General features: G+C 43.5%; 1 protein-coding gene across 6 annotated transcripts in view; it reads left to right on the plus strand.

The window, feature by feature from the left end:
• fam204a (family with sequence similarity 204 member A) overlaps window positions 1–27,587 on the plus strand; it is an 89,549-nt gene that overhangs the window by 37,321 nt on the left and 24,641 nt on the right. For 5 of the 6 annotated variants that reach the window (XM_085994397.1, XM_085994396.1, XM_085994395.1 and 2 more), the window contains exon 7: window positions 3,858–3,947. The exons of the other annotated variant lie outside the window; for it this stretch is intronic. In XM_085994397.1, coding sequence (XP_085850523.1) covers window positions 3,858–3,947 — 90 coding nt within the window. The remainder of the gene's footprint in view (window positions 1–3,857; window positions 3,948–27,587) is intronic. 6 annotated transcript variants of the gene reach the window in all.

Consider the following 27,587-nt stretch of genomic DNA (forward strand, 5'->3'; position numbering starts at 1 on the left):
TCTATAGTGTGTTTATAAGTTACTTAAAGCTTACTTTAAAGTTACTTGATGGTAAGACTCCTTTTTCTTACATCAAGTGGGGCTTAGTACAGGATAGGGCAAGTGACGGAGTTTGTGTAGGTTGGTGCCTAGGAGGCCAGTGAGGAGAACATAAGAAATAGGAGCAGGAGCAGCCCATTCGGCCCCTCGAGCTTGCTCTGTCAATTAATGAGATCATGGCTAATCCTGCCCGCTCCCCATAACCCTTGACTCCCCTGTTGCTCAAAAATCTGTCTATCTCAGCCTTGAATATATTCAATGACTCAGCTTCCACAGCTCTCTGGGGTAGAGAATTCCAAAGATTCACGACCCTCTGAGAGAAGAAATTCCTCCTCATCTCCATCTTAACTGGGCAACCCCTTATTCTGAGACTATGCCCCCTCGTTCCAGATTCTCTGACGAGGGGAAACATCCTCTCAGCATCTAGAACATAGGTGAAATTCAGCCATTTAGCTATGGGGTAACCATGTGGATGAGGGCTTCAGTGCTGGTTGGGTTGAGATGAGCTGAGGATAGAGGTGAGCAATAAAGGAAATCATTTGAAAAAGCACCAATAAATTTCAGTTTCAGTATTAATGATTGATGATGTCTGGTTCCATTCTTATCTATCGAATTGTAACCAGAGAATCACCTGCAATAGCTTCTCTTCCACTCCCACACCATTACCTCTGGAGTCTCCCGAGGATCTATCTTTAGCCCCCTTCTGTTTCTTATTGACAAGCTGCCCCTCGGCGATATCACCCAAAAACACATCAGGTTCCACATGTATGCTGACGACACTCAGCTTTATTTCACCACCACCTCTCTTGACCGCTCCACTGTCTCTGATTTGTTACACTGCTTGTCCGACATCCATTATTGGACGGGCAGAAATTTCCTCCAACTAAATGTTGGGACAACTGAAGCCATTGGCCACGATTTAATGCATTGAGGCGGCTTGGGAGCGGGTCAGCTGCTTTCCGGGTTCCAGTCCCGTGCCCAACTACATCCGGCCCACAGACGTAATTTTTCGTCAGTTGGACTTGTTAAGCCCACCCTGCGGGCTTGCCGGCCAATTAAGAGGAAGCCAGTGGCCGTTTTTTTTTAAAGGGACCGCGCGCAATTTTTTTTGACAGTTGGTTTTTCAGTGTTTGACAGCATTGAGGTGCTGCAAATGCTGACAATGACTGTTCACAGGTGAGCTCTTGCACCCAGGCTCTCCAGTGACTCCCTCCTTAGGCTAGAACAGATGGCAGCTGAAGGTGAGGTTACAGAAGTGATCTGTCACTGGTGAGAGAGGTTCTCCCAATGAGGTGGGACTACACATACAATTCAAAACTTGTTACCTACAGAAAAGTCTAAATGCATTAAAAATGAAATTCCCAACATTTTCTTACCTCTGAAACTCACCAGTGCACCATTGGATCCTTCACACCACTTCTGTAGCTGCTATCAATGCATAAACATTACAGCAGACTCACAACACACCACACTTACCTGGCATGGTGTCCGGATGTCGGGAAGCCCGCAGTAGAAGTGTCAAAATTGGAAAAAGCCTGTTAACTGCCTATTACCAAGCAGTTAAGTGGCTATAATCCTCTTCCCGCCGCTATGTGTCGGGTCCATGCGCAAATCTGGAACCCGACACTTGGGAAGATTGATTGAAGGCGGGTTTCCGACCCGCTGTCAATCTTTGCAATTTTGCCTGATGTCCCGCCCCCTGAGCGCCAGCAAAGTTCCGGCCATTGTCTTTGGTCCTCACCACAAAGTCTGTTCCCTGGCCACCGTTTCCATCCCTGACAACTGTCTGAAGCTGAGCCAGACTGTTCGCAACCTTGGGTCCTAAGCTCTGGAATTCCCGCTCTAAACCTCTCCACCTATCTTCTCCTTTTAAGATGCTCCTTAAAACCTACCTCTTTTACCAAGCTTTTGGTCGTCTGTCCTGATATCTCCTTCTGTGGCTCAGTGTCAAAAATATTTTTATCGCTAATGCTCTTGTTAAGCACCTTGGGACATTTTGCTACAATAAAGGTGTTATATAAATGCAAGTTGTTGATGTATAATTAATTAATCCTTAGACTTTAAAACACACCTCATTGCGTTTAATGTGCTAATAAAGTTTCAGTTTATTTTGCAGACTAGTGAGTGTTAAATGTGTTGTGTTTCCTGACCGGTAAAGGTTATATGTTACCTGTAATTGCAACAGATTGCTGCAGAGTAACCATTTAATTTTGACTTTTGTGGACTGTTTGATCTCATTAATTGTTTGACAATTTTTCTAGGCTTTATTTTCAGAATCCCACTGCATGACTGCTACATTCCATCTGTAGACACGATTTGCACCTTTTAAACATTTATTGGCCACACGATTTGAATGTGAACCTCAACAGTAAAATAAAAATCACTGTTCAGTTTTAAAGTATAAGACGAGTTGAAGGACCAATAAGCATAATCTGATTTACAGTCTTATTCTTTTCCAAATGTTTTTGGAAAATAATGAATTGGGGGGGGGGGGGGGGCATTTACATTTTTGCAGTACTGCTGCCTTAAAGATTGTTGCACAGTACATCATATGTTACAGTAAGATTTATGAACATCATTTGTCTTAAGCCCTGTGTTTCAGGCCATTCATATACTGGGGCCTACACACGTACAGGCACATATAGAAAGCTTACCCTCGTCACAGTGGGCTCGGAAAACCCTGGCTAAAGGGGGTAATGAGCTTTCTCTTTATGTTAGCACATTTCTGCTCATTCACACTTCACAGTTGCCCAGCTTTGTCTTGTAGCCACTTGCTGTCTTTTCTGTGCAGAATAGTTTAACAGCACATAGTTGCATACCAGAGTTAAATATTTAGACACTTTAAGACCTGAATACAGATTGACAGTGTTAATCAGTGTGCTTCATGTCACCTTAATGGCATTGTAAAAAAAAAGAGGGAAAAAAACTGGATCTGCTGCAGGGACTGAATTGATAGACTAGCGCTAAAGATATAATTGATGCAGAACAGGTTAAAACTAGTTCAGTAAAGTGCAGATTGCTGAAATTCATCCATCACACTATCATTTAAACTTTATTTTATGTCAGCTATCATGTGATGATTTAAATCTCTAATGTCTTGAGGTAAGAATTTTGTGCGTGAAGAAAAATTGTGCCAGTAGCGGAATGACTAAATCATAAGATTGCTTGAACATTGTACTTCAAATGATCAGCTCCCAGTGTTCAGATCCTGGATACTAAATGATAAACTGAGTTCAATCCAGTTTAATACTCTTGAAACTGAAGTACAGGAACATTATGACTTGTTTTTGGTAAAGTTAAACATTGCTTGTTATATATAGCATCATCTTTGTAGGTGTTGCTCAATGATGCAGATCTATTGCTGTTTGAATGGTAAGAAATGCCCAGACACGAGAATGCCGTGAGAACAGTGCAGATTTATTCTTCTATTAGCCTGACACATTTTATTTGCAAAAGTGAACTTTTTGACTTATTTTTGATGTTACATTTATTGAAACGGAACCTATTGCTAGATGGAGAGGGGACGTTGCACTTTGAAAATAGAAATTCAGGGCTCAAGAAGTCACTGCAGGAGTCAGAGTGCAGCAATATTGGAAGGAATTCCCTGGACTTCAGTGTCAAACAAATCATTAATATTGTAGTTACAGATGCAAGATTAGTTGACAATAACTGAAACTGCTTTATTTACCAGTCGCTAGTTGTTCAGAATCTTTTCGTGTGAATATGATTTTTTTTTCGATCATTATCAAGAGCAGCCTCAGGTGGCTGAAGTTTTACATGCTGTTATTTGCAATTCACTTATTAAACTGTTCTTTCAGACAAATCTAGAAAAAAACCTTGACAATGCCATTGCTACAGGGGATATAGATGAAGCAGAGCAGCTGAGTGACAGCCTAGCTGTTCGTGAGGTAAGCTGCTAAACTACATGCTGAGAGATCTTATCTTGATAAATTAAATTAATATTTCTTTTAACCTTTCTACAAAAGAAACAAATATTGGAATCGTTTCGGGTATTCTTGGAGACCAAGGGCTAGAAATTGGGTTGCTTTACTCCTCTCGGGCGCTAATGGGGCGCAAATGCCCTAGAGCCCGGGTGCGGCGCCGCTAACGGCTCCCACAAAATTCAGCGAGAGGTTAGCGATGGCGGAGCCGGTTGCTCCGCTGCGCCGGTGATGATGATGTAATCGCCGTGCAAAACGCCCCGGCCGCAAACTTCTCTTGCGCCCCCTGACCTATCGCCGGGCAATATGTGCGACAGGATCAGGGGGGCGGTTTTGCAGCGGCGGTAGCGGGCAGCGGCGCAATTTAAAGGGCAGGTGTCAGGTGGCCATTTTTATTTTGGCCGACTGCCAGCACCTGCCCCCTTTCACATTTGTATGCGGGGTGCCGGCTGCGATCGTTCAGCCCGGCGCTCCTCTTGAGTGCTGGGCTGTTTCCACGGCACCCCGGTGGTCCGGCAGAGCCCCGGTGCGCGCAGTGCTAGGCCCCTCCCCTTTAATCAGGGGAGGAGGCCTGCAATGACGCGGCGCTACGTGCCGCCATGACATTGAGTAGTAGCGCCCCAAGAAAGAGGTGGAGCGCTTCCAGTAGCGCTCCACCTCCTTGGGGCACTACTACTGAATTTACGGTGCAGGGGTGCTAAGTTTTTCGTTGTGCTAAAATTAGCACCCCGGTCACGTTAGCACCCCAAAATGGGCTATACCCAATTTTCCCCCTAAGAGTCTGTTTCTTTTACATCTACTTACAGGTGAACTTTCATAACATAAGAACATAAGGAATAGGAGCCAGGAGTAGGCCATTTGGTCCTTCAGGCCAGCTCTGCCATTTAGTAAGATCATGGCTGATCATCTACCCCATCTCCACTTTCCTGAACTATCCCCATATCCCTTGATTCCCTTAATATTCAAAAATCCATCAATCTCTGTCTTGAATATACTCAACAATTGAGTCTCCACAGCCCTCTGGGGTAGAGAATTCCAAAGATTCACCACCCTCTGAGTGAAGAAATTTCTCCTCATCTGAGTCCTAAATGGCCGACTCCTTATTCTGAGACTGTGACCCCTAGTTCTAGACTCCCCAGCCAGGGGAAACAACCTCCCTGCATCTACCCTGTCAAGCCCTGTAAGAATGTTGTATGTTTCAATGAGATCACCTCTCATTTGTCTAAACTCTAGAGAATATAGGCCTAGTCTACACAATCTCTCCTCATAGGACAATCCCCCCATCCCAGGAACCAGTCTGGTGAACCTTAGTTGCACTCCCTCTATGGCAAGTATATCCTTCCTTAGGTAAGGAGGCCAAAACTGTACACAATACCCCAGGTGTGGCCTCACCAGGGCTCTATATAATTGCAGTAAGATGTCTTTACTCTTATACTCAAATCCTCTTGTAATAAAGGCCAACATACCATTTGCTTTCCTAATTACTTGCTGTACCTGCATGTTAACTTTCAGTGATTCGTGTACAAGGGCACCCAGGTCCCACTGAACACCAACATTTCCCAATCTCTCACCATTTAAAAAATACTCTGCTTTTCTATTTTTCCTACAAAGTGGATATCTTCACATTATATTCCATTTGCCATGTTCTTTCCCACTCACTTAGCCTGTCTATATCCCCTTGAAGCCTCCTTGCATCCTCCTCACAACTTACATTCCCACCCAGCTTTGTATCATCAGCAAACTTGGATATATTACATTTGGTCCCCTCATCCAAATCATTGATGTAGATTGTGAATAGCTGAGGCCCAAGCACTGATCCTTGCGGTACCCCACTAGTTACAGCCTGCCAACCTGAAAATGACCCGTTTATTCCTACTCTCTGTTTTCTGTCCGTTAACCAATCCTCAATCCATGCTAGTATATTACCCCCAATCCCATGAGCCCTAATTTTGTTTAATAACCTCTTGTGTGGTACCTTAGCAAATGCTTTCTGAAAATCCAAATACACCAAATCCACTGGTTCCCCCTTATCTATTCTGCTAGTTACAGTCTCAAAAAACTCTTAACAGATTTGTCAAACACGATTTCCCTTTTCATAAATCCGTGTTGACTCTGCCCAATCCTATTATTATTTTCTAAGTGCCCTGTTAACACGTCCTTAATAATAGATTCTAGCATTTTCCCCACTACTGATGTCAGGCTAACTGGTCTGTAGTTCCCCGTTTTCTCTCTCCCTCCTTTCTTAAATAGTGGGGTTACATTTGCTACCTTCCAATCCATGGGAACCGTTTTAGAATCTATGGAATTTTGGAAAATGACAACCAATGCATCCACTATCTCTATAGCCAACTCTTTCAAAACCCTAGGATGTAGGCCATCAGGCCCAGGGGATTTATCGGCTTTCAGTCGCATTAATTTCTCCAGTACTACTTTTTTACTAATACTAATCCCTTTCAGTTCCTCATTCTTGCTAGACCCTTGGTTGTCCACTATTTCTGGGAAGTTTTTTGTGTCTTCCGTGAAGACAGACACAAAGTATTTGTTTAATTTCTCTGCCATTTCCTTTTCCCCCATTATAATTTCTCCTGTCTCAGCCTGTAAGTGACCCACATTTACTTTCACTAATTTTTTTCCTTTTTACATACCTGTAGAAGCTTTAACAGTCTGTTTTTATGCCTCTCGCTAGTTTACTCTCATATTCTATTATCCCTTTCTTTATCAGTTTCTTGGTCCTCCTTTGCTGCATTCTAAAATCCTCCCAATCCTCAGACTTACTACTCTTTTTGGCAGCATTATAGGCCTCTTCGTTTGATCTAATACTATCTTTAACTTCTCTTGTTAGCCACAGTTGGACCACTTTTCCTGTGGGGTTTTTGTGCCTTAAAGGAATGTATATTTGTTGTAAATTTTGTATTCTTTAAATGCTAGCCATTGCTCGTCCACTGTCATACCTTTTAAAATAAGAGAAAATGCTGGAAATACTCAGCAGGTCAGGCAGCATCTGTGGAGAGAGAAACAGAGTTAACATTTCAGGTCAATGACCCTTTGTCAGAGCTGGAAAAAGCTGGAGATCGAACAGGTTTTTAAACAAGTGCAGGGGCAGGGAAAGGGGGGGCGGGGAGGAAATAACAACAGGGAAGGTCTGTGATAGGATGGAAGGCAGGAGAGATTAAGAGACATTAAGAGATGGTGCAAGGCAAAGGGAGATGGTAATGGGACAAGTTAAGAAACAAAAGATGGCTCTAGATGTCATACCCTTTAATGTAGTTTCCCAATCTACCTTAGCCAACTTGCCCCTCATACCTACGTAGTTTGCTTTGTTTAGATTTAAGACCCTAGTTTCGGATTTAACTAAGTCACTTTCAAACACAATATAGAATTCTATCATATTATGGTCACTCTTCCCTAAAAGCCCCTTTACAACAAGGTTATTAATTAACCCTTTCTCATTGCACAATACTAGATCTAAAATAGCCTGTTCCTTAGTTGGTTCCTCAACATACTGATCTAGAAAACTATCTTGCATACATTTCATGAATTTGTCCTGCACACTATTACTGCAAATTTGGTTTGCCCAGTCTATATGTAGATTAAAGTCCCCCATGATTACTGTAGTACTCTTGCTACATGCGCCTCTAATTTCCTGATTTATACTTTGCCCTACATTACAACTACTGTTTGGGGGCCTTCCATTGCTTCTACCTTTTCCACTTCCACCGATATTTTGTCAGCATCCACCTACTTAGTAAACACCGATACAAAGTACTCATTGAGTATTCTAGCTTTGCCCTGCGCCTCTAAGCACATATCACCTTCTTTGTCCCTAATAGGCCCCGCCCCGCCTCTTCTACCGGCATGCAAACAGTAAGTGGGTAGTAAGATTTTTGGGTTCCCTTTTATGTTAACCAATAAAACACATGAAGGGTGTGAGGTTGTGATACTTGCCCATTAGTTACCCACTAAACACGCCAGGAAAAGTTAGGACTGGTGCATTCAAGTGTAAGTGAATTTTTAGCTGTGTGATAAGCCTTAATTACTGCCAAACAACCTCTCTGGCCCTGAAAAATTACTTTTACAAGTGTGGAATCTCATTTCTTCAGATTTTAATTATTTTTGGAGATTTTATAAAAATGAAATTAAAAAAAACCTTTTTCTTTTTTCTCTTTTATCTCTCTCTTAATCCCATCTTTCCTTCCCTCTATTTTGCTTTCTGTACATGATTTTACATTGAATTAAATATTCTAATTTATACTTCCTGGTTTAAACTCTGCGTGTCTCAGTGAATATTCTTCAATCTGATTGATTGGTTGAGGAGACACGCTGTTGCTTTCCCTGTTCACACACACCCCAGGTCCCCGGCAGAGGGCGCCGCGCTGAAATGGATCTCTGAATACCGTAAGTTGCTGCGCAAAAGCCCACAAAAGGTCTGTGGGCAGCTGTAAGCATAATGAACGGAGAGCCACGTTCGCTCGCCTCTGACCGCAAAATGCGGGCCAGTGAATCTTTGCTGGGCTTTGGTGCCACAGGTGCTGGATGCCCTTCTGGTCTTTTGCCTAAGTGCCCATTCTTCACATGTGAGCCAGACAGTGAGTAGACCACTTGAACATAGGGAGCTGCACCCCGATCCTGTGCTCACCTGACATGTATGCAGATGCATTTCCCGAAGGAATCACTGGACAGGTTTTCCCTCTGGCTCAAGGATAATAATGCCAGTTGTAGCTCCCCTACTGCTGCTCTGGCTTGAGATCAGCAAATTCAGCACAGACTGGGGATCAAACTTGCAATCTCCCTGGTTTGCGTGGCTCAGCTAATCACCGTGTAAATTTGCTGAGCCATTGGGGATTCTGGTGAATTACTATCGATGCATAAATGATATAATAGACCTAAAGAAAATCCCTGAAAGTTAGGAGAAATCCTCCCAAGACTTAACTGCAGCTGCCACCAGAGTCCTAGCCGGCCGACATTCCTGTGGCCCAAAACTGGCGAGCTGCTTTGGGACGCCCTTTTGGCATCTGCAGCTCGCGGTCGGTTCAAATGAGGCTCGGGCTTCAAAATCGTGGTGGCCTCTTCGCCGCCGGAAAGGCAGGCTGGTGCTGGTTGACCGGCCAAAAGTCCGAAGCTACCCCTCTCTCTCAGCTATGTGAGATCACAGAATCACAGAATCCCCACAGTGCAGATAGAGGCCATTTCGGCCCATCGAGCCTGCACCGACACATATCCCACCCTATCCCCGTAACCCCACGTATTTAATCCCCTAACACTAAGGGTCAATTTATCATAGCCAAATCAACCTAACCCGCACAGATAGTAGACTTGACTTGAAATTTCAGATCTCCACAAGGTTCCATCGTGGTCCTGGCAAGAAAGGTTTCACCTCACATTGATTTATATAGTGGAAGCGCAAAAGTGTAAATTTTCATTGAAACTATATCCACCTCAAATTTTAATTTTTTTTTTTGATTCTGCAGTTCTTAGTTTAGAAAAAGTGAAAAAACACTGATCTTGTAGCCTTGGGTGGCGAGTGGAGTTCTCTCTTATTAGGAATGTGGGGGACGATTTGCGCGTGGAGTGTACTCAACCTTTTAGAAGGTGATATTGCACGAAGGACTGCAATAGTATTTTGACGCCAAATGAAAATGAAGTAAAATGGTAACTTTTTTGTATATTTGAAGAATTCCTTGGATTAAGAAATGTGCCACTTGGCTTTGTAAATGTCTCTATTTAAATGTTACTTCAATGTGCATTGGAAATGCTGAACATTATTTTCATGGGGTTTATTTTGAAAGCTGAAAAATATTTTCAGTACAGTAATTCAAGTGTTGAGTGAAATTTTAACTTCAGTGGCATATACCGGGTTATGCGGAGAGAGTATGGCAGTGGCACTAGTTTTGGATTGCTCGCAAAGAGCCAGAATGACCTCCTCCTGTGCTTCTATGTTGTGGGTATTGACAAATGCTTATTGAAGTACCAAATTGTAGCTGCTGTGGTAACTATTAAAAAAAAAAGTATTGTGTTAGTTTTAAGTATACTTCATGGACTGCTACACAGATGTAAGATTAAACTTTGTGCTGCAGCACAGTTAAATTGCATCAGCATCATGGTTCACAACACTAATGAATTTCATCAGCCCTTGACTGGATTTTCCTTCCTCGGCTCCAATACAGGAATTTTGTGGTGCATTGCATAGGAGTGGACGGCAGTATTAATGAAATGCTGGAGGAGAGGCACATCAATCTCGGCCCTGCATTGCCAATAATGGCACCTTGGAAGTGATCTATAGCTGCAGCACTATACTGTCATTCTCGCTGTAAAATGTTCCATGCAAAGTGAAATTGATATTCACAAGTGCTGCTTCATAATTACTGTGGCTGAATCAAGTCCAGTGTTTGTAGCATGGTGCTCAGAGTTGCAGGTTGTGTATCACATGATATGTGTTACACGTGTTGGTATTTTCACAGTGCCAAAAAGGGCTGTTTAACAGCAAGTTCTCCTCGACCAAAGGAGAGCCAAGAGTGATATTTTGATGAACAGAATGTGCTCTGATGACATACATTGCAGGTGGTGTATATTCATTTGGCAGTATTCGCAATAAGCAGTCTTGAATTGTTTCAGCACAGCTGAATCATTTTTGCCTTCTTTACAAAGTGCGGACATTAGGTTTTTCCTGGAACCCTGACAAAAATTTACCATCCGTGCTTTAAAAAGGAAATAAATTACTTCAATCATGCGGGAGAAATTCAGTGCTGCTTATTTTGAATGCTGACGTGGACATGCTCTGCTTGCAGTATGTCAGCAGGAGTACATGCTGTCAATCAAAATGTCATTCTCCATTGGCCTTCTGCTGGCTACTCACCAGAATGTAAATTTTAGTCTAACTGGGAATAATGAAGTATTTTTTTTTGTTCTAACCTCTTCTCCGGTGCTCCACTAGTGGTATTGCAGATAGGAGTTGAGGTTTGAGTTGTATAGAAAAGTTTAATTTGTAAGTTCATATGTAAATTGGGTCAGATTAGCATAATACATGGCGATTTTATCCCTGATGGCAACAATTTATATTCTGCAATCAAGTTTAGAAATAACCTAAGTTGTTTACACAGACAAGTTGTAATTATTAACCCTAATAGCAGAGGTTCTACCGGCCAAGTTTTAGAAATATAAATGAGTTCGTAATGAAAATAGAAAAGCACAGGAAACTTTCTGGTATCCGGCACTGACGGGACCGAGCTGGTGCCGTCCCATCAAAACTGCCGTAGAAACCAGCGCCAATGTTAAAACATACGGAGCTTCTGAGCTCCGTCTGAAGCAACAAACCCTGTTGCTTAGCAACAGCTTTAAAACAGTTGGCGCAGCTTGCAAGCGTCTCTGTAGCTAAGCAACAGCCTCAGCTAGACGCTTGCAGAGCCTGACTGGAGAAAAAAAGCGACGAAAAGTAAAAAAACTTATCTGCACCGACTCCTGAATTTTGCCAGTGGATAGAGCTTTCCGGACATTTAACCTCCGGTTAAACGAAAGTTTCCTGCATTTTTAAAAGTAGGTGGCCCTGCTTTGACTCCCATACGTAGTCCATTTACACCGATAAAGCATTTGAGTATTGACACTTGTGAAAAGGTGAGATGTATTATAATTGGTGCAGTATGCCAAATTTGCAAATTCTCAGTTAATAGCCTGGAAATTACTATTGCTGATATTAGCGGACGAGCACTTAACACATCTGTATGATACTGGCCTGGATTTTGCGGTATAAACAATGGCGAAGCTATCAACACTCGCCGTTATTAGGGTGTAAATCAAATAGCAACTTCAGCCGTCTGCAGTTAAACGCGGAAATGAGGAAGTTGCTGTCCGATTTGCCCTGCTCCTCCACAAGCTTTGCTATACTGGTACCTCGCCGAGAGGCTCATTATTAAAACAGATGAAGGGTGTGAAGTTGCGGTACTTATCCGCTAGTTACCCACGAAAAACATTGGGGCTGATGCATTCAGGTTTACAAGTGTGGAGTGTGATTCGTTCAGAATTTAAGTATTGTTAGAGATTTTAAAATGTTTTTACTTTCTGTCTCTCATCTCTCTCCCTCTTAATCTCATATTTCTTTCCCCCTCTTTATTTCGCTTTCTGTACATGATTTTATAATGAATTAAATATTCTAATTTATATTTCCTGGTTAGACTCTGGGCAGGATTTTCATTGGGCTGTTGAGGCGGGATTGGAGGCGTGTGGGGGGTTAAAATCTCGATCGGGGGGCACGAACCCATCCCGCCTCCATGCCAGTTTCAAAGGAGGCGGATACCCGACCTGTACTGGGAGCTGCCTCCCAGAGGCGGGAAGGGGATTAGTGCCAATTAACTGCCTGTTAACAGGTAGTTAATGGGCAGTTTTTAGCCTAATCCCTATTTTTATTCCTGAAGTGTGGGATTCCCGACGGCTCTAAACCACGCCAAGTTAGCAAGGCGGACCGTCGGGCTGAAGGGCTTGGAGGGTTCCAGATGTCCGTTGTTCAGGTGAGTGATGGGTGCATGAGTGCAGAGGTAAGTGTGTTTGGTGTGTGTAAAGTGTTTAAAGAAGTTTTACTTACCTTTTCTTACCTTTACAGCCTTCCTTTAGGTCTCGGGAGTCCCTCATCTCACCGGCACAGAAAGCAGAATGGCCGCGAGCTGTCAAAAGTTGCAGCATTCAGCATTCAGCTTTCTGTTCTGGAGAGATCTCTAAATCAGCCTGAGAGGAAGGAATTAACCTGGAGTACAGATTGTCAGTGTTTGACAGCTTCAAAGAGCTGTCAAACGCTGATATTTCATCTGTCAAAAGCTCTTGACAGATGAAATGTCAATCTGTGACTTCACCTGTTGCCGGGTGGCCCTTAATTGGCCTGCTGAGCTCGCTGGGCGGGCTCAACCAGGTCAATCAAGTCAAAATCACGTGGGTTGGCCACAACTCGATGGAGGCGGGACTACAACCCTGAAAGTTGTAGTCCCGCCTCCTACACGCCTCCAGTATTAAAATCCAGCCCTATGTGTCTCGGTGAGGATTCTTCAGTCTGATTGGTTGAAGAGACACGCTGTTGCTTGACTGCACACACGCGCTACAGATCCCCTGTAGAGGGCGGCATGCTGAAATGAATTTCTAAACACCGTAAGTTGCCGCTCAAAGTCTGTGGGCAGCTGTACGCGTAATGAATGGCGAGCGCCATTTCTTCGCCGCTGACCACAAAATCCGGGCCATTATTTTATCAGAAGCATTAACCCATTTAAAAGATTTAAAATAAACTGATTAAAGTCTGCACTAAAACAGTGGGCCGAGTAATATCATCAACATTATTTTCTAGGCTAATAGGTTTTGGGGCTGAGGAAGACGTTGTCTGCGGTGGCCTCGAGTCTATCTATACATATTTCTATATATAATCGGATTGGTTTCAATCAGTTGAGTTTGCAATATTTGTCCACTTTCTGTGCTCAGAGGCTCACAGTGGCACGCGAGCAAAACAGCAGGTTTCCATTTCGGGAGCTGGCCTCCATGTGGGTTGATTCCACTTTATTGCAGAAACGGAAGAGAGTAACCCACGTAGGTTGCTCTCCAGAACAAATGGCAAGTTAAAAGCACCTTCTAGCTCTTCCCTGCCAGTTGATTTTGTATGTGTTCCTTGCCTACCGTTACATTTGATAAAGCACCACATAACGGACTTATTCGGAAAATAGAAGCACATGGTATTAAAAGGACGGTGGTAACTTAGGTACTTAATTGACTGAGGGATAGGAGGCAGAGAGTAACGGTGAACAAATATTTTTCTGACTGGACAGATGTATGCAATGGGATCCCCCAGGGGTTGATATTAGGACCATTGCTTTTCTTATATATAAATTACCTGGACTTGGACACAGGGAGCACAATTTCAAAGTTTGCAGATGATACAAAACTTGGCAAAGTAGTAAATAGTGAGCAGGATAGTGGTAGATTTCAGGAGAAATTTCAGGTGAAAGGGGCAGACACATAAAAGATGCAACTTAAATGCGGACAAATGTGAAGTGATGCACTTTGGGAGAAACAACATGGAGAGGCAGTATAATCTAAATGGTACAATTTACAGAGAGACCTGGGGGTGCATATTCACAACTCCTTGAAGGTGGCAGGGCAGGTTGATAAGACAGTTAAGAAGAGCACTAATTTGCAGGGTTACGGGGAGAAAGCTTGCGGTGTGGGACTAAATTAGACGGCTCTTTCAAAGAGCCGGCACAGATACAATGGGCCGAATGGCCTCCTTCTCTGCTTTAAGATTCTTTGATTGCATTGAAGCACCCTGTTCCCTGAAGGTTTGTCCCGATAATAATTAGCACTTTTTCCACTGTTGGCCAACCATATCTGACTGCTGTATCGTGTAATTTCTTTCTGCCAAGACATTTTCCTATTATTTATTACCTCTTATATTTTCTCTGTTCTTGCTATTCCTTTTCCATTTTAGCCAGAAAAATCTCTCTCAACCTTCCAAGACTTTCTGGAATTGAAGAGCTGGGAAATATAATCTTGGATTCTGCAGATGAGGAGGTGTTCATAAGAACATAAGAAATAGGAGCAGGAGTAGGCCATTCGGCCCTTCGAGCCTGCTCTGCCATTCAATGAGATCATGGCTGATCTTCTGCCTCAGCTCCATTCAACGGCCCTATCGCCATATCCCTTGATGCCTTTACTATTCAGAAATCTATCGACTTCTATTTTGAATATACCCAATGACTGAGCCTCCACAGCCCTCTGGGGTAGAGAATTCCAAAGATTCACCACCCTCTGTGTGAAGAAATTTCTTCTCATCTCAGTCCTGAATGGCCTACCCTTTATCCTGAGGCTGTGGCCCCTGGTTCTAGACTTCCCAGCCAAGGGAAACATTCTCCCAGCATCCACCCTATCAAGCCCTGTAATAATTTTGTATGCTTCAATGAGATCCCATCTCATTCTTCTGAATTCAAGAGAATACAGGCCTAGTTTACTCAATCTCTTCTCATACGACAGTCCCGCCATCCCAGGAATCAATCTTGTGAACCTTCGTTGCACTCATAGAAACATAGAAGATAGGAGCAGGATTAGGCCATTTGGCCCCTCGAGTCTGTTCTGCCATTTAATGAGATCATGGCTGATCATCCAAATTCAGTACCCTGTCCCTGCATTCTCCCGTATCCCTTGATCCCTTTAGCCTTAAGAAATATATCTTAACTCCTTCTTGAATATATTTAATGAATTGGCCTCAACTGCCTTGTGTGGTAGAGAATTCCACAGGTTCACCACTCTCTGGGTGAAGAAATTCCTCCTCATCTCGGTCCTAAATGGCTTACCCCTTATCCTTAGTTGTGACCCCTGGTTCTGGACTCCCCCGCCATCGGGAACATCCTTCCTGCATCTAGTCTGTCAAGTCCTGTTAGAATTTTATAAGTTTCAATGGCAAGTATATCCTTCCTTAGGTAAGGAGACCAAAATTGTACACAGTACTCCAGGTGTGGTCTCACCAAGGCCCTATATAATTGGAGTAAGACTTCTTTACTCCTGTACTCAAATCCTCTTGTAATGAAGGCCAGCATACCATTTGCCTTCCTAATGGCTTGCTGCACCTGCACATTCACTTTCAGTGACTCATGTACAAGGACACTCAGGTCCCTTTGAGCATCTACATTCCCCAATCTTTCACCATTTAGGAATTACTCTGCCTTTCTGTTTTTTCTACCAAAGTGGATAACTTCACATTTACCCACATTATATTGCATCTGCCATGTTCTCGCCCACTCACTGAGTCTGTCGAGATCCCCTTGAAGCCTCTTCACATCCTCTTTGCAACTGACACTGCCATCTAGCTTTGTATCATCAGCAAGTTTGGAAATGTTACATTTAGTCCCCTCATCCAAATCATTGATATAGATTGTGAATAGCTGGGGCCCAAGCACCGATCCTTGCGGTACCCCACTAGTCACATCCTGAAAAACACCCGTTTATCCCTACTCTTTGTTTTCTGTCTGTTAACCAATTCTCAATCCATGCTAGTATATTACCCCCAATTCCATGTGCCCTAATTTTGTTCACCAATCTCTTGTGTGGGACATAGAACATAAGAACATAAGAAATAGGAGCAGGAATAGGCCACTTGGCCCCTCGAGCCTGCTCCGCCATTCAATAAGATAATGGCTGATCTAGGGCTCAAAGCCACTTCCCTGCCCGCTCCCCATAACCCTTCACTCCCTTATCTTGCAAAAATTTGTCTATCTCCACTTTAAATGTATTTAATGACCCAGCCTGCACAGCTCTCTGGGGCAGAGAACTCCACACATTTACGACCCTCTGAGAGAAGAAGTTCCTCCTCATCTCAGTTCTAAAAGGGCAACCCTTTATTCTGAGACTGTGCCCCCGAGTTCTAGATTTCCCCATGAGGGGAAACATCCTCTCTGCATCTACCCCGTCCAGCCCCCTCAGTATCTTATATGTTTCGATAAGATCATCTCTTATTCTTCTAAATTCCAATGAGTATAGGCCCAGACTGCTCAACCTTTCCTCATAAGTCAAACCCCTCATCTCTGGAATTAACCTAGTGAATCGTCTCTGAACTGCCTCCAATGCAAGTATATCCTTCCTCAAATAAGGAGACCAAAACTGTACACAGCACTCAAGGTGTGGTCTCACCAATACCTTGTACAGTTGTAGCAGGACTTCCCTGCTTTTATACTCCAACCACCTTGAAATAAAGGCCAACATTCCATTTGCCTTTTTGATTACTTGCTGAACCTGCATGGTAACTTTTTGTGTTTCATGCACAAGGACCCCCAGGTCCCTCTGAACTGTAGCCTTTTGTAATCTCTTCTGAAAATCCAGATACACCACATCTACCAGTTCCCCTTTGTCTACTCCACTAGTTACATCCTCAAAGAACTCCAATAGGTTTGTCAAACAGGATTTCCCTTTTATAAATCCATGTTGACTCTGCCCAATCTTACTAGTAGTTTCTAAGTGCCAGCTATAGCATCCTTTATAATAGATTTCAGCATTTTCCCAACTACTGATGTGAGGCTAATAGGTCTGTAGTTCCCCGTTTTCTCTCTTCCTCCTTTCTTAAATAGCGGGGTTACATTTGCTATCCTCCAATCTGCAGGAACCGTTCCAGAATCTATAGAATTTTGGAAGATGACAACCTTCCCAATGGCCACCTCTTTCAAAACCCTAGGATGTAGGTCATCCGGTCCTTGGGATTTATCGACTTTTAGTCCCATTAATTTTGCTAGTACTGTTTTTTTACTAGTAATAATTTCTTTAAATTCCTCATTCTCGCCGCACCCTTGGTTTTTTCGTATTTCTGGGAGATTTTTTGTGTCTTCCTCCGTGAAGACAGAAACAAAGTATTTATTTAATTTCTCTGCCATTTCTTCATTCCCCATTATAAATTCTCCTATCTCTGACTGTAAAGGACCTACATTTACCTTCGCCAGTCTTTTCCTTTTCACATACCTATAGAAGCTTTTACAATCCGTTTTTATATTTTTCGCTTGTTTGTACTCATATTCCATTTTCCCTTTATCAATTTCTTGGACCCCTTGGCTGCCTTCTAAAAAGATCCCAATCCTCAGGCTAACCGCTTTTTCTGGCAACTTTATAAGCTTCCTCGTTTGACTTAATACTAACTTTAATTTCTTTTATTAGCCATGGTTAGATCACTTTTCCTTTTGGGTTTCTATGCCCTAGGGGAATATATGTTTGTTGCGAATTATGCATTATTTCCTTGAATGTTAGCCATTGTATGTCCACCTTCATACCGTTTAGTGTATGCTCAGGGTTGTAAACAGAGTAGTATGGACAGTTACACAATCAGTTGATGTGTTGGCCTTATAACATGGATTGCACGTGCATTAACATGTTTTTCAAGCGTTGACATAGAAAGAAAAATATGTACTGCAGAATTTTCTGCCATAATTAGAACTCATTACTGGCGCCAATAAGGCAGAATTTCAGAGAAAGCTATTCATGCCTTAAAAAAAATTCCCCAGTACAGTGAGTGACAACGCCTTATTCTGTATTCTTTAATATACCATTATCTTATAGGATTTCACAGAATCACAGAAACCCCACAGTGCAGATAGAGGCCATTTCGGCCCATCGAGCCTGCACCGACACATATCCCACCCGATCCCCGTAACCCCACGTATTTAATCCCCCTAACACTAAGGGTCAATTTATCATAGCCAATCAACCTAGCCCGCACATCTTTGGACTGTGGGAGGAAACCGGAGCACCCGGAGGAAACCCACGCAAACACGGGGAGAATGTGCAAACTCCACACAGGCAGTCGCCCGAGGCCGGATTCGAACCCGGGTCCCTGGCGCTGTGAGGCAACAGTGCTAACCACTATGCCACCGTGCAGCTTCCTTTAGCCAGGAGCAGGTTAAAGCCCACACCTTGGGATGAAACTAATGGAAAGTGGGCGGGGCGAGAGCAATGGTTACCCAGAAGAGTCGGCAGGTGTCTCTCATTTGCATGCAGTAGTCAAGCTGCCAGTGTGAAACATGACTCCATCCCCCTGTATCAGGTCACTGAATAGGAGGCAGGCAGTTAGGTGCTGCTGCAGGTTATTCAGGTCCTGAAGCAGCTTACCGGGGAGATGGTTTTTGTTGTGTGGCCAAAGCAGGGAAACAACACTGTAGAGCTGCAGGAAGCTGACTGGGGACAGGAAGAGTTCCAGCAGGGTGCCAAGGATTTCAGCTACAGCCAAAGGAGCTGCTGATGGAGCACGTTCATGAGAGGTGAAAAGTCTTCTTCCCTTTAGATGGTCGGCGGGTGCCGAGACAAGTTGGGGAATGGGCACGGGAGAGGTGGCACAACGTGTGAATGCAAGGAGTATTTTCTCCAGGACCTGGCTGCAGTGTAGAAAGAAATGTAATGATCTCGCCAGGAGTGCCAAGGTAAGACTCCCTTTCACATCTCTCATTCTTTCTGCACAGACCTGCCGGACCCCACCTTTGCTTCTGCATACTCAATCCTTTCCTTCCCTGCTTCTCGTGATTACCAGTGAATCAGCAGGGAAGACTTGCTCTTTCTGCTTTCACTCAACTCCCTCATCGACAGCTACTGCCTGCACAACTACTCCTCCCTCTGGTCCAGTTTGCTGCTTGTTCCTGTCATCTTGTACATTCTGATAAGCTGGCTCATAAATGCTGAGATTTGAAAGCCAAGGGCACATATTTCCCTGCTTCCACTCTTCTTGCAGGATAAATTTGCATATAACAAGAGTAAACGACCTGTACACTATAAGCACTTGCCCCAATGGAAGAGGCCTCCATTGACATAATAGAAAGACACACAACAGTCAGCACTGGAGATGGCAAAGTTGGAGGCCTGTCACAGGAAGGTTTATCAGAATCTTCCCCGCATCTTCTCTTTCTAGTTAACTCTTTCAGTCACACAATCACAAAGTTAATGAACAGGACAACCTGGTATGACACACAGCTGATAATGATCTGGCAATTGCTTGCCATTGAAACTATCTCCAACCCTTAAACTCCCACTCTCAGCGCTAATGAAAGCCTTGATGATGCACCATCATTCGCTCTTCCCATGCCAAACAGTAGCATAGAAATCACTGTCCCATGTGACTTAGTGAACTTGAGGAAACTGGGGGATTCATCAAGCGCAAGTGAGTAAACACAGGTGGAGATAACAAAGAAGGCCACCTCGCATCCTAGCTCTGACAGAGATGTAGGGCAGGATTTTCATTGAGCCGTGGAGGCGGGACTGGAGGCGTGTGTGGGGTTAAAATCTTGAAATCGGGGGGGCACGAACCCATCCCGCCCCCAACCCGCCTCCATGCCAGTTTCAAAGGAGGTGGGTACCCGACCCGCGCTGGGACCCGCCTCCCTGAGGCGGGAAGGGGATTAATGCCAATTAACTGCCTGTTAACAGGTAGCTAACAGGCAGTTTTTAGCCTAATCCCTATTTTTATTGGTGAAGTGTGGAATTCCCGACGGCTCCGAACCACGCCAAATTAGCGAGGCGGGATGAAGGGCTTGGAGGGGTCGAGATGTCCGGTGTTCAGGTGAGTGATGGGTGCATGAGTGCAGAGGTAAGTGTGTTTGGTGTGTGTAAAGTGTTTAAAGAAGTATTACTTACATGTACTTACCTTTACAGCCTTCCTTCCTTCAGGTCTCGGGAGTCCCTCATCTCACCGGCACAGAAAGCAGAATGGCCGCGATCTGTCAAAAATTGTAGCATTCAGCTTTCTGTTCCGGAGAGATCTCTAAATCATCCTGAGAGGAAGGAATTAACTTGGAGTACAGATCGTCAGTGTTTGACAGCTTCAAACAGCTGTCGAACACTGATATTTCATCTGTCAAAAGCTCTTGACAGATGAAATGTTAATCTGTGAAGTCACCTGTTGCCGGGTGGCCCTTAATTGGCCTGCTGAGCCCGCAAGGTCAATCAAGTGAAAATCGCGTGGGTTGGCCACAACTCGATGGAGGCGGGACTACAACCCCAAAAGTTGTAGTCCTGCCGCCTCAATGAAAATCCAGCCCGTAGACTTCAGTGGCTCAGCATTTTAAGAAAAGAAGCATTTCTGTGCACCCGCAATTGCTGAAGGCACTAGACTGGCTGCCAGGGAGCTTCCAAAACATGTCAGATAATATGGTCGAATCCCCTACCCGCTAGTGTGGGGTTCTCGTGTACGGCGTCAAGCATGGAGCATTTGGTCACTTCGATGGCTGTTGCAGCTGAATTCTCTTGCCTGTCTTACAGCAGTCTATGACAGCAGTAATAGCATCTCTCAGGGATGATGGCCCTGGGTTCAGCTATCTCCTTCACTTTGGACAAGTTGGGAGGTCAAATGGATAAGGACTTCACACAGATCAGTGATCTCCTAGCATCTGCTCTCCTACAGATCAGTAGGAGTCTGAGCTCCAGCCCAGCAGCACGGGCATTCATGCAGTGGAAATGGAAAATGATGCCATTTCACACAATAACTACACTACTGGACCAATGCAACCCACAAACCAGTGGCGGACTGGTACCAAAAAGCAAGCTTGGCCACACTTTCCCAGAAGATGCTGAATTTCTGCAGACTGCAGCTGAGCTCCCATGGGACTGAGCGCCTAGAAGTTGCCAACCACAAGCATCTCCTGAGCCCTTGAATGAGCTACAGTCGTCTATCTGATCCCAGCCACTGGGGGAGCACCTTGTAAAAACAACAGTTAGGCATAAAAGCATTTCAGTTCGGCATTAGGGGCTCACACCATGGTGACAAATGTGTAGGCCTTTCTGTAAGCCATTAAAATCTCTGTGATTTGAAATCTTTATGCTAGCATTCCTGTAGTGACCATGCAATTTTAGGTGACATGAATAGCAATTTGTGCAGATGCTGTTAATTAATGCAAGGGAGCATTTTTTTTTGTTCAGTTGAAATTCTCTTCAATGAGCTCCTTCTGTCAGCTTTGGCTGCAGATAACTGTGATCCCTTCCACTTCCTTGCCATCCTCCATGTCATCAATGTCCTCTCCCTCATCATGCTGAAGGCCCTCTTCCAGTACGATAGCAAAATACTGCAGATGCTGGAAATCCGAAATAACAACAGAAAATGCTGGAAAAACTCAGCAGGTCAGGCAACATCCGTGGAGAGAAATTTGAGTTGACGTTTCGGGTCGAAACCCTTCTTCAAAACTGGAAAGAAAAGAAAATAGATCGAAGGCAAGACTGTGATCGAACAAAAGAAGAAAAAGAGACAATAAAATGTATTCGAAGCCAGACGAGATGTTAATAGGCAACATATGGCAAACTATGGGCTGGATTTTCCTCCAGAAGTCGGGAAGGAGGCGGGACTACAACTTTCGGGTTGTAGTCCCGCCTCCATCGAGATGCGGCCAATCCACGCGATTTTCACTTGATTGACCTTGTTGAGCCTGCCCAGCGGGCTCAGCAGGCCAATTAAGGGCCACCCGGCAACAGGTGATGTCACAGACTGAAATTTCATCTGTCAAGACGTGTTGACAGATGAAATATCAGTGTTTCACAGCTGTTTGAAGCTGTCAAACACTGACAGTCTTACTTCTAAACTGAGTCCTTCTACGCAGACTCAGTTAGAAATCTCGCCGGCACTGAAAGCTGCAGGCTTTCACTTTTGACAGCTCGCGGCCATTCTGCTTTCTGTGTCGGCTGAATGATGGACTCCCGAAACCTAGAGAAAGAAAGGCTGTAAAGGTAAGTACAGGTAATTTAAACTTCTTTACACACTTTAGACACACCAAACACACTTTGCACTCATGCACCCATCACTCACAAGAACACCGACATCTCGACCCCTCCAAGCCCTTCAACCTGACAGCCCGACTCCTCTAACCTGGCGTGGTTTGGAGCCGTCGGGAATCCCACACGACACCCTTCAAAATAGGGATTAGGCTACCTGTTAACAGGCAGTTAATTGGCACTAATCCCTTCCCGCCTCGGGTCTCCGGGTCCCAGTGCGGGGCGGGTACCCGCCTCCTTTGAAACTTATATGGAGGCGGGTTTTGGGCGGGATGGTGTCGGGACCCCCGAATTCGGGATTTTAGCCCCCCGCACGCCTAAAAGCCCGCCTCACGGCATACTGAAAATCGACCCCACTGATTATATGGGGCACTCTTTCCGGGCTGATTGGAGGAAGATACCGGACCTGAATCATTGTTTTAGGCCTCAGTGGTCTGCTTTATGAGGGCTCGAGTTGAACCTTGGATCTGACTAGCGGATTTCTGACCTCCCCACCCCCAAATGAAAAATATGGAGTAGCCAATCATTGATGAACTGGTAATACTTGTTCCCAAGTGCTAGCAAGTGAGCCTAAGTAATGGTCAATGATAGGAATCAAACCCTTGTCAAGCTTTTCCTATGTTCCTTTTTGGAGGCAAGGAGTCTACCAGCTGTATTGTTTGGTTATTAGTTCAGTGTTCACTTTATCATTGCTGTGAATTCTTTGTGGTACCTTGGGTTTTATATGCAGTATAATATTGTTACTTTACAAAGGTAAATAGTCACCATTCTGTATTACCCACTTCACTGCTTTAGTCATTAACATGCCAAGATGTTTACATTTCTTTTTGAAATGTTTGTAATTTTCAAGAGCATTTAGAGATATGTTTCTGGCTCCCTGAATTTGTTTGATGAACCACTGAGTCATACAAATTAGGAAGATCCCGTGTTTGATCCGCAGTTAGCCAAGGTTGCTGATCTCAGCCAGAGTGACTGTAGAAGTACTAGAATTGGCATCTGCATCCCTGCAGAGCAATCCACCAAGATTCCCACTGCTGATTTGCTAACCAGCAGATGCTGCTTGAAATGTGCATTTGTAGATTTTAGTTGGGGACAGGGTCATACTTGGCTGTGGTGCTCTTTATGGTCGAAGAGCCTGCTGGCATTAACTGCCAAATCTCGCACACGAACAATGGCCATTACTGGAGAGCAATCCATGCTCCCCTCTCTTTAGAAGCTGGAGAAACATTGGTTCTAAATAAGTATTCCCTGCCTCAAAGATGCCAACGTGGCAAGCTCTTGGGTTTCCTTCTAACTGCAGCCTGTCTGTGCATCTCACTATGGTGGCAGCAGGACTCCCTTCCCAAACTTTGCAAGATAGTCTATGAGAAAATCGTGAACTAGCTGCGCCTAAACTAGGAGAAATTCTTTAAAATCTGTTCCCTAATCTGGCAACGGTCCCTTTAAGCTCCGCAGCCGTGCAGCACTCTGCCTGTCACATGCAGTCAGTGAGGTGGCTTTTAAATCGAAAAACTGCCCATGCGCGGAATTTTGAATGGTCCGCGCAGCCTGTTAAAGGGGCCGCACGGGCCAAAAAAAATTAGAGGGAACATTGTATTCAGGGCCTACTGCCAGTGGCTAGCCGGCACATTAGGAACACTGCCACACAAGTTGTGCACCAGCACCATGCTGAACCCCAACAGGGGGTAACTGTCAAAGCGCTAGCACAACCAAAACACACCAAGTACTGATACAACAGTCAAACACAGTGTTGCACACTAATGTTGCGGATTTTGCAGTCAGCGGCAATGTAATGGCGCTCGCAGCTGACCTCGGAGAAAGCTGCCCACGAAGATCTGGCGATCTCTCTGGCGTTGATTTCACCTCCCCTGATGTTAATTTGAATCTGACGCCAAGTCTAGGGGGTCTCCAGTGTCCAGCAGCAGTGATGCCATCAAGCTAGCTAAGTAGCCAATCACATTCTCAGACTGCAAACTGGGAAGTAAAATGCACTGATTTTCCTTCACTTTTTGAATCATTTTACAGAGAGCGAAATAAAGATTGGGACATACACATGGGATTAACGTAGAAGCTGAAATACCAGAAACAAACAAAAAAATTATTATAAAAAACCATGGAATTTTTATCATAATGGAAAAATTTGACATTCCACAAATGTAAAATTAGTGACTCAGTACACCATTAAAAACCCAGTTACGCCAAATTCAACAAGACTTGACGTTTTCGGTTTTTTTAAGAGCGATATTCCAGCGTAAAAGGGGAAGTTTTCATCAGTTCAGTGATTTTAATTGATTGCCGGCTGTGGGGAGTTCAACAGCACGCCCTGTGGAGGAGCAGGGACTGACTGACAGCAACTTCTGGATTTCTGCATTTAACTACGCATGTGAGTACTCCAGAAGTTGCTGTCAAATTCACAGTTGTAATGACGGTGAACGCTGACAGTTTAGCTGTCATTACAATCACAAATTCCGGGTCAATGTCTTTCGGATGAGACGTTAAACCGAGGCCCTATCTGCCTGCTCAGGTGGATGTAAAAGATCCCATGGCACTATTTCGAAGGAGAGCTGGGGAGTTATCCCGGTGTCTTGGCCAACATTTGTCCCTCAACCAACACCACTGAAACAGACTGGTCATTATCACATTACTGCTTGTGGAAGCTGGCTGTGTGCAAATTGGCTGCTGCGTTTCCTACAACAGTAACCACACTTCAAAAAAGTACTTAATTGGCTGTAAAGTGCTTTGGGGGCGTCCTGAGGTCATGAAAGGTGCTCTATAAATGCAAGTCTTTCTAACACCGCTGCTGCTCCTAGAATGAGTCTCCAGCGTTGTTTACAACATAAGTCATACAATAAAACTTGTTTACTATCGCACTATGCAGTGCATAATATGCCATATTTTATACACTATGCTTTGAATGTAACCTATGTTAATGTGTTGCAACCAAAGGACAATTGGAAGAAAAGTATGTTTTCAGTATGCTGTTTATAGGCCCACTTTGCTTAGTGTTCTTATTTAAGGTGGAGATCTCATGATTCAAGACGGCTTGACAATTAACTAAAGCTTTAGATTACAAATGTAACATTTGAATAAATCAAGCAGCCAAGTGGCTAAAGAGGCTGTCATCAACAGTAATTATGAATAGATTTCTTACTGATCAGAGTGTTTCCTACAATGAAAAATGGCCATTGAAGAGTCCCTCTGCATCACATAATTCAGAGAACATTCATCATGTTGAAGTTGGGGTGTAGCAGCCATCATACTTACCCTATTCACCTAACTGAACGCTTTCCTACCAATGCCTGATGCTTTGTCCACAAGTGTTATTAAGTAGTTGAGTGGGGAACATGCATTGATTAATGGTAAGTAAATTGAATATGGTACTGCATTGTTTAAACAATGTTGGTAAGCGATTGTTAAAATGATAGTTTAATTGAACAGTAATAAAGTTCATATCTGATAGAAACAATAAATGACTACCGTGTTATTCTAAGGTTGCTGCTGGGGTGTGATTGGCTTTTGCTAAGCTGTCGGAGAAATCTGCAGCTTACCTGCATGACTATGTTTTAAGACCAGAAAGTGTTTGCTATTGGCCTGAAGCAATCTCTTCATCTGAAATTTCTTGTTTGGCTAAAACTCAAACTTCACATTTGATTTGTAGTTTTAGATAACTCCTGTTTCTGCAAAGGTGCCATACTGTCTGTGAGTGCTCTAGCCCACGGCAACAATTTGATTACAATAAAACATTGACCTAATTTAAGAACCTGCCAGTAAATTTACAGATTTTCTGTCATTTGGAGGTATTAAATTATTAGTTAATGGTGAACTTTTTGCATATATAAAATAATAATAATTGGATACAAACTGCACCTCTCTCTCCTTCCTACAGCCAGGCATAAATTAGTTGTGTGAAATTTAACTCTTTCAAAAGAGCAGGAACAGACCCGGGTCTTTGCAAGTGAAAGTTCATCCTTAGCACGGTGTTATTAACCTGCAGAGTTGATATTTTCACAAAAGAGCTTTTAAAAGTTGTTTGAAACTTTTAGTGTTAAGCGACGCAGGGGATCAAAAGCTGCGGATAATAAATGGGCCTGTTGGCAAATAGAGGAACCTTTTTACGTGCTAGTTCAACATATTCAAGCAGTGGTAGCAAAACTTACCCTAAATAATTAGAGAAAGATACAAATTCCAGTAACAAAAAAGGAACGTCTTGGCAGAATCTTTGCTGGAAGTTTCTTTCATTCTATGCCAACCATTCCACAGATAAAACCAGGACTAAAATACTGGGTTTCTTTTAAGTTGCTTATTATTTTATAAAAAGGAATTTCATAAGTCATTAAGGTCAAAGATATATATATTATGGGCTAGATTTTTTTTTGCCCATTCATAATGATAGTTGGAAATTATCTCTCAAAATTCTTGCATATAGCATACACTTCCTGTAAGCATTCTAGCTATTACACTGTAAGATTATCCTCTCACTGTGAGCAGTGCCTCAGAAGATGCGCTAGCAGTAATGATACTTAATTTCAAAACTCATCCACAAGCATGATCCTATTACGAAATCTGTTTAATTCGCTTGTGTGTTCAAGTTACCATTGTTGTATACTGCACATTCCTCCATCAGAACATGAATATTTTCCTTTTAATTACTCAACTTCATATATGTCAGGCAACCATTGTGATGTTGGACCTTGATGTCATATGTTTGTTCTACATTGGCATGTGGTATGTTTTATGTTAACTGTTCATCAAAACCGTCAACTTGACAGGACTTCTTGCATATAAATAGAAAAGAGTGGGGGGATGTACCTTGATCATTTTAAACAAAATTCTAGCTAGGGGATGAATTAGATACATGGTAATTGGTTTCAGACTTGTATATTTAATTGTAGCTCCCACGCTTGTGGGCAAACCAACTCAGCACTATAGACATGCCTGTTATTGACCCACTCATAATTCATTCTTTAAGAAAGTAGCAGTTTGAAATTGAATAGAAATCTTCTGATTAACTAGTCTTGAATTCCCGTACAGGTCATTTATTCTAAATTAACCTTTATTTCATCTTAAGACCCCTTTAGGATATAAACCTACAATGTGAGTGTACTTCATCAGTTTTCACTGATTTTTATCAATAAATTCCCAAACTTGAGGAAAAAAATTCCAATTTTTTTTAAACAAAAATCAGGACTGCATACACCACCTCCGTGATATCAGCTTGCATGTCGTGTGCTGTGCGTGCTGATGTCACAGAGGTGATGCGTGCACATCTCTGGACCGGATTTTCCGCAGGGGGAAAAAAAGCAAAGGCTGTGCAATTTGGATTTTTTGAAGGGGTCCTGGCGCGTGCTTAGATGCTGTTGTGAAGGA

The sequence above is a fragment of the Somniosus microcephalus genome, chromosome 8 (genome assembly GCF_052327205.1).
Source record: "Somniosus microcephalus isolate GS21.2 chromosome 8, FLI_Smic_1.0, whole genome shotgun sequence".
Lineage (NCBI taxonomy): Eukaryota > Metazoa > Chordata > Chondrichthyes > Squaliformes > Somniosidae > Somniosus > Somniosus microcephalus.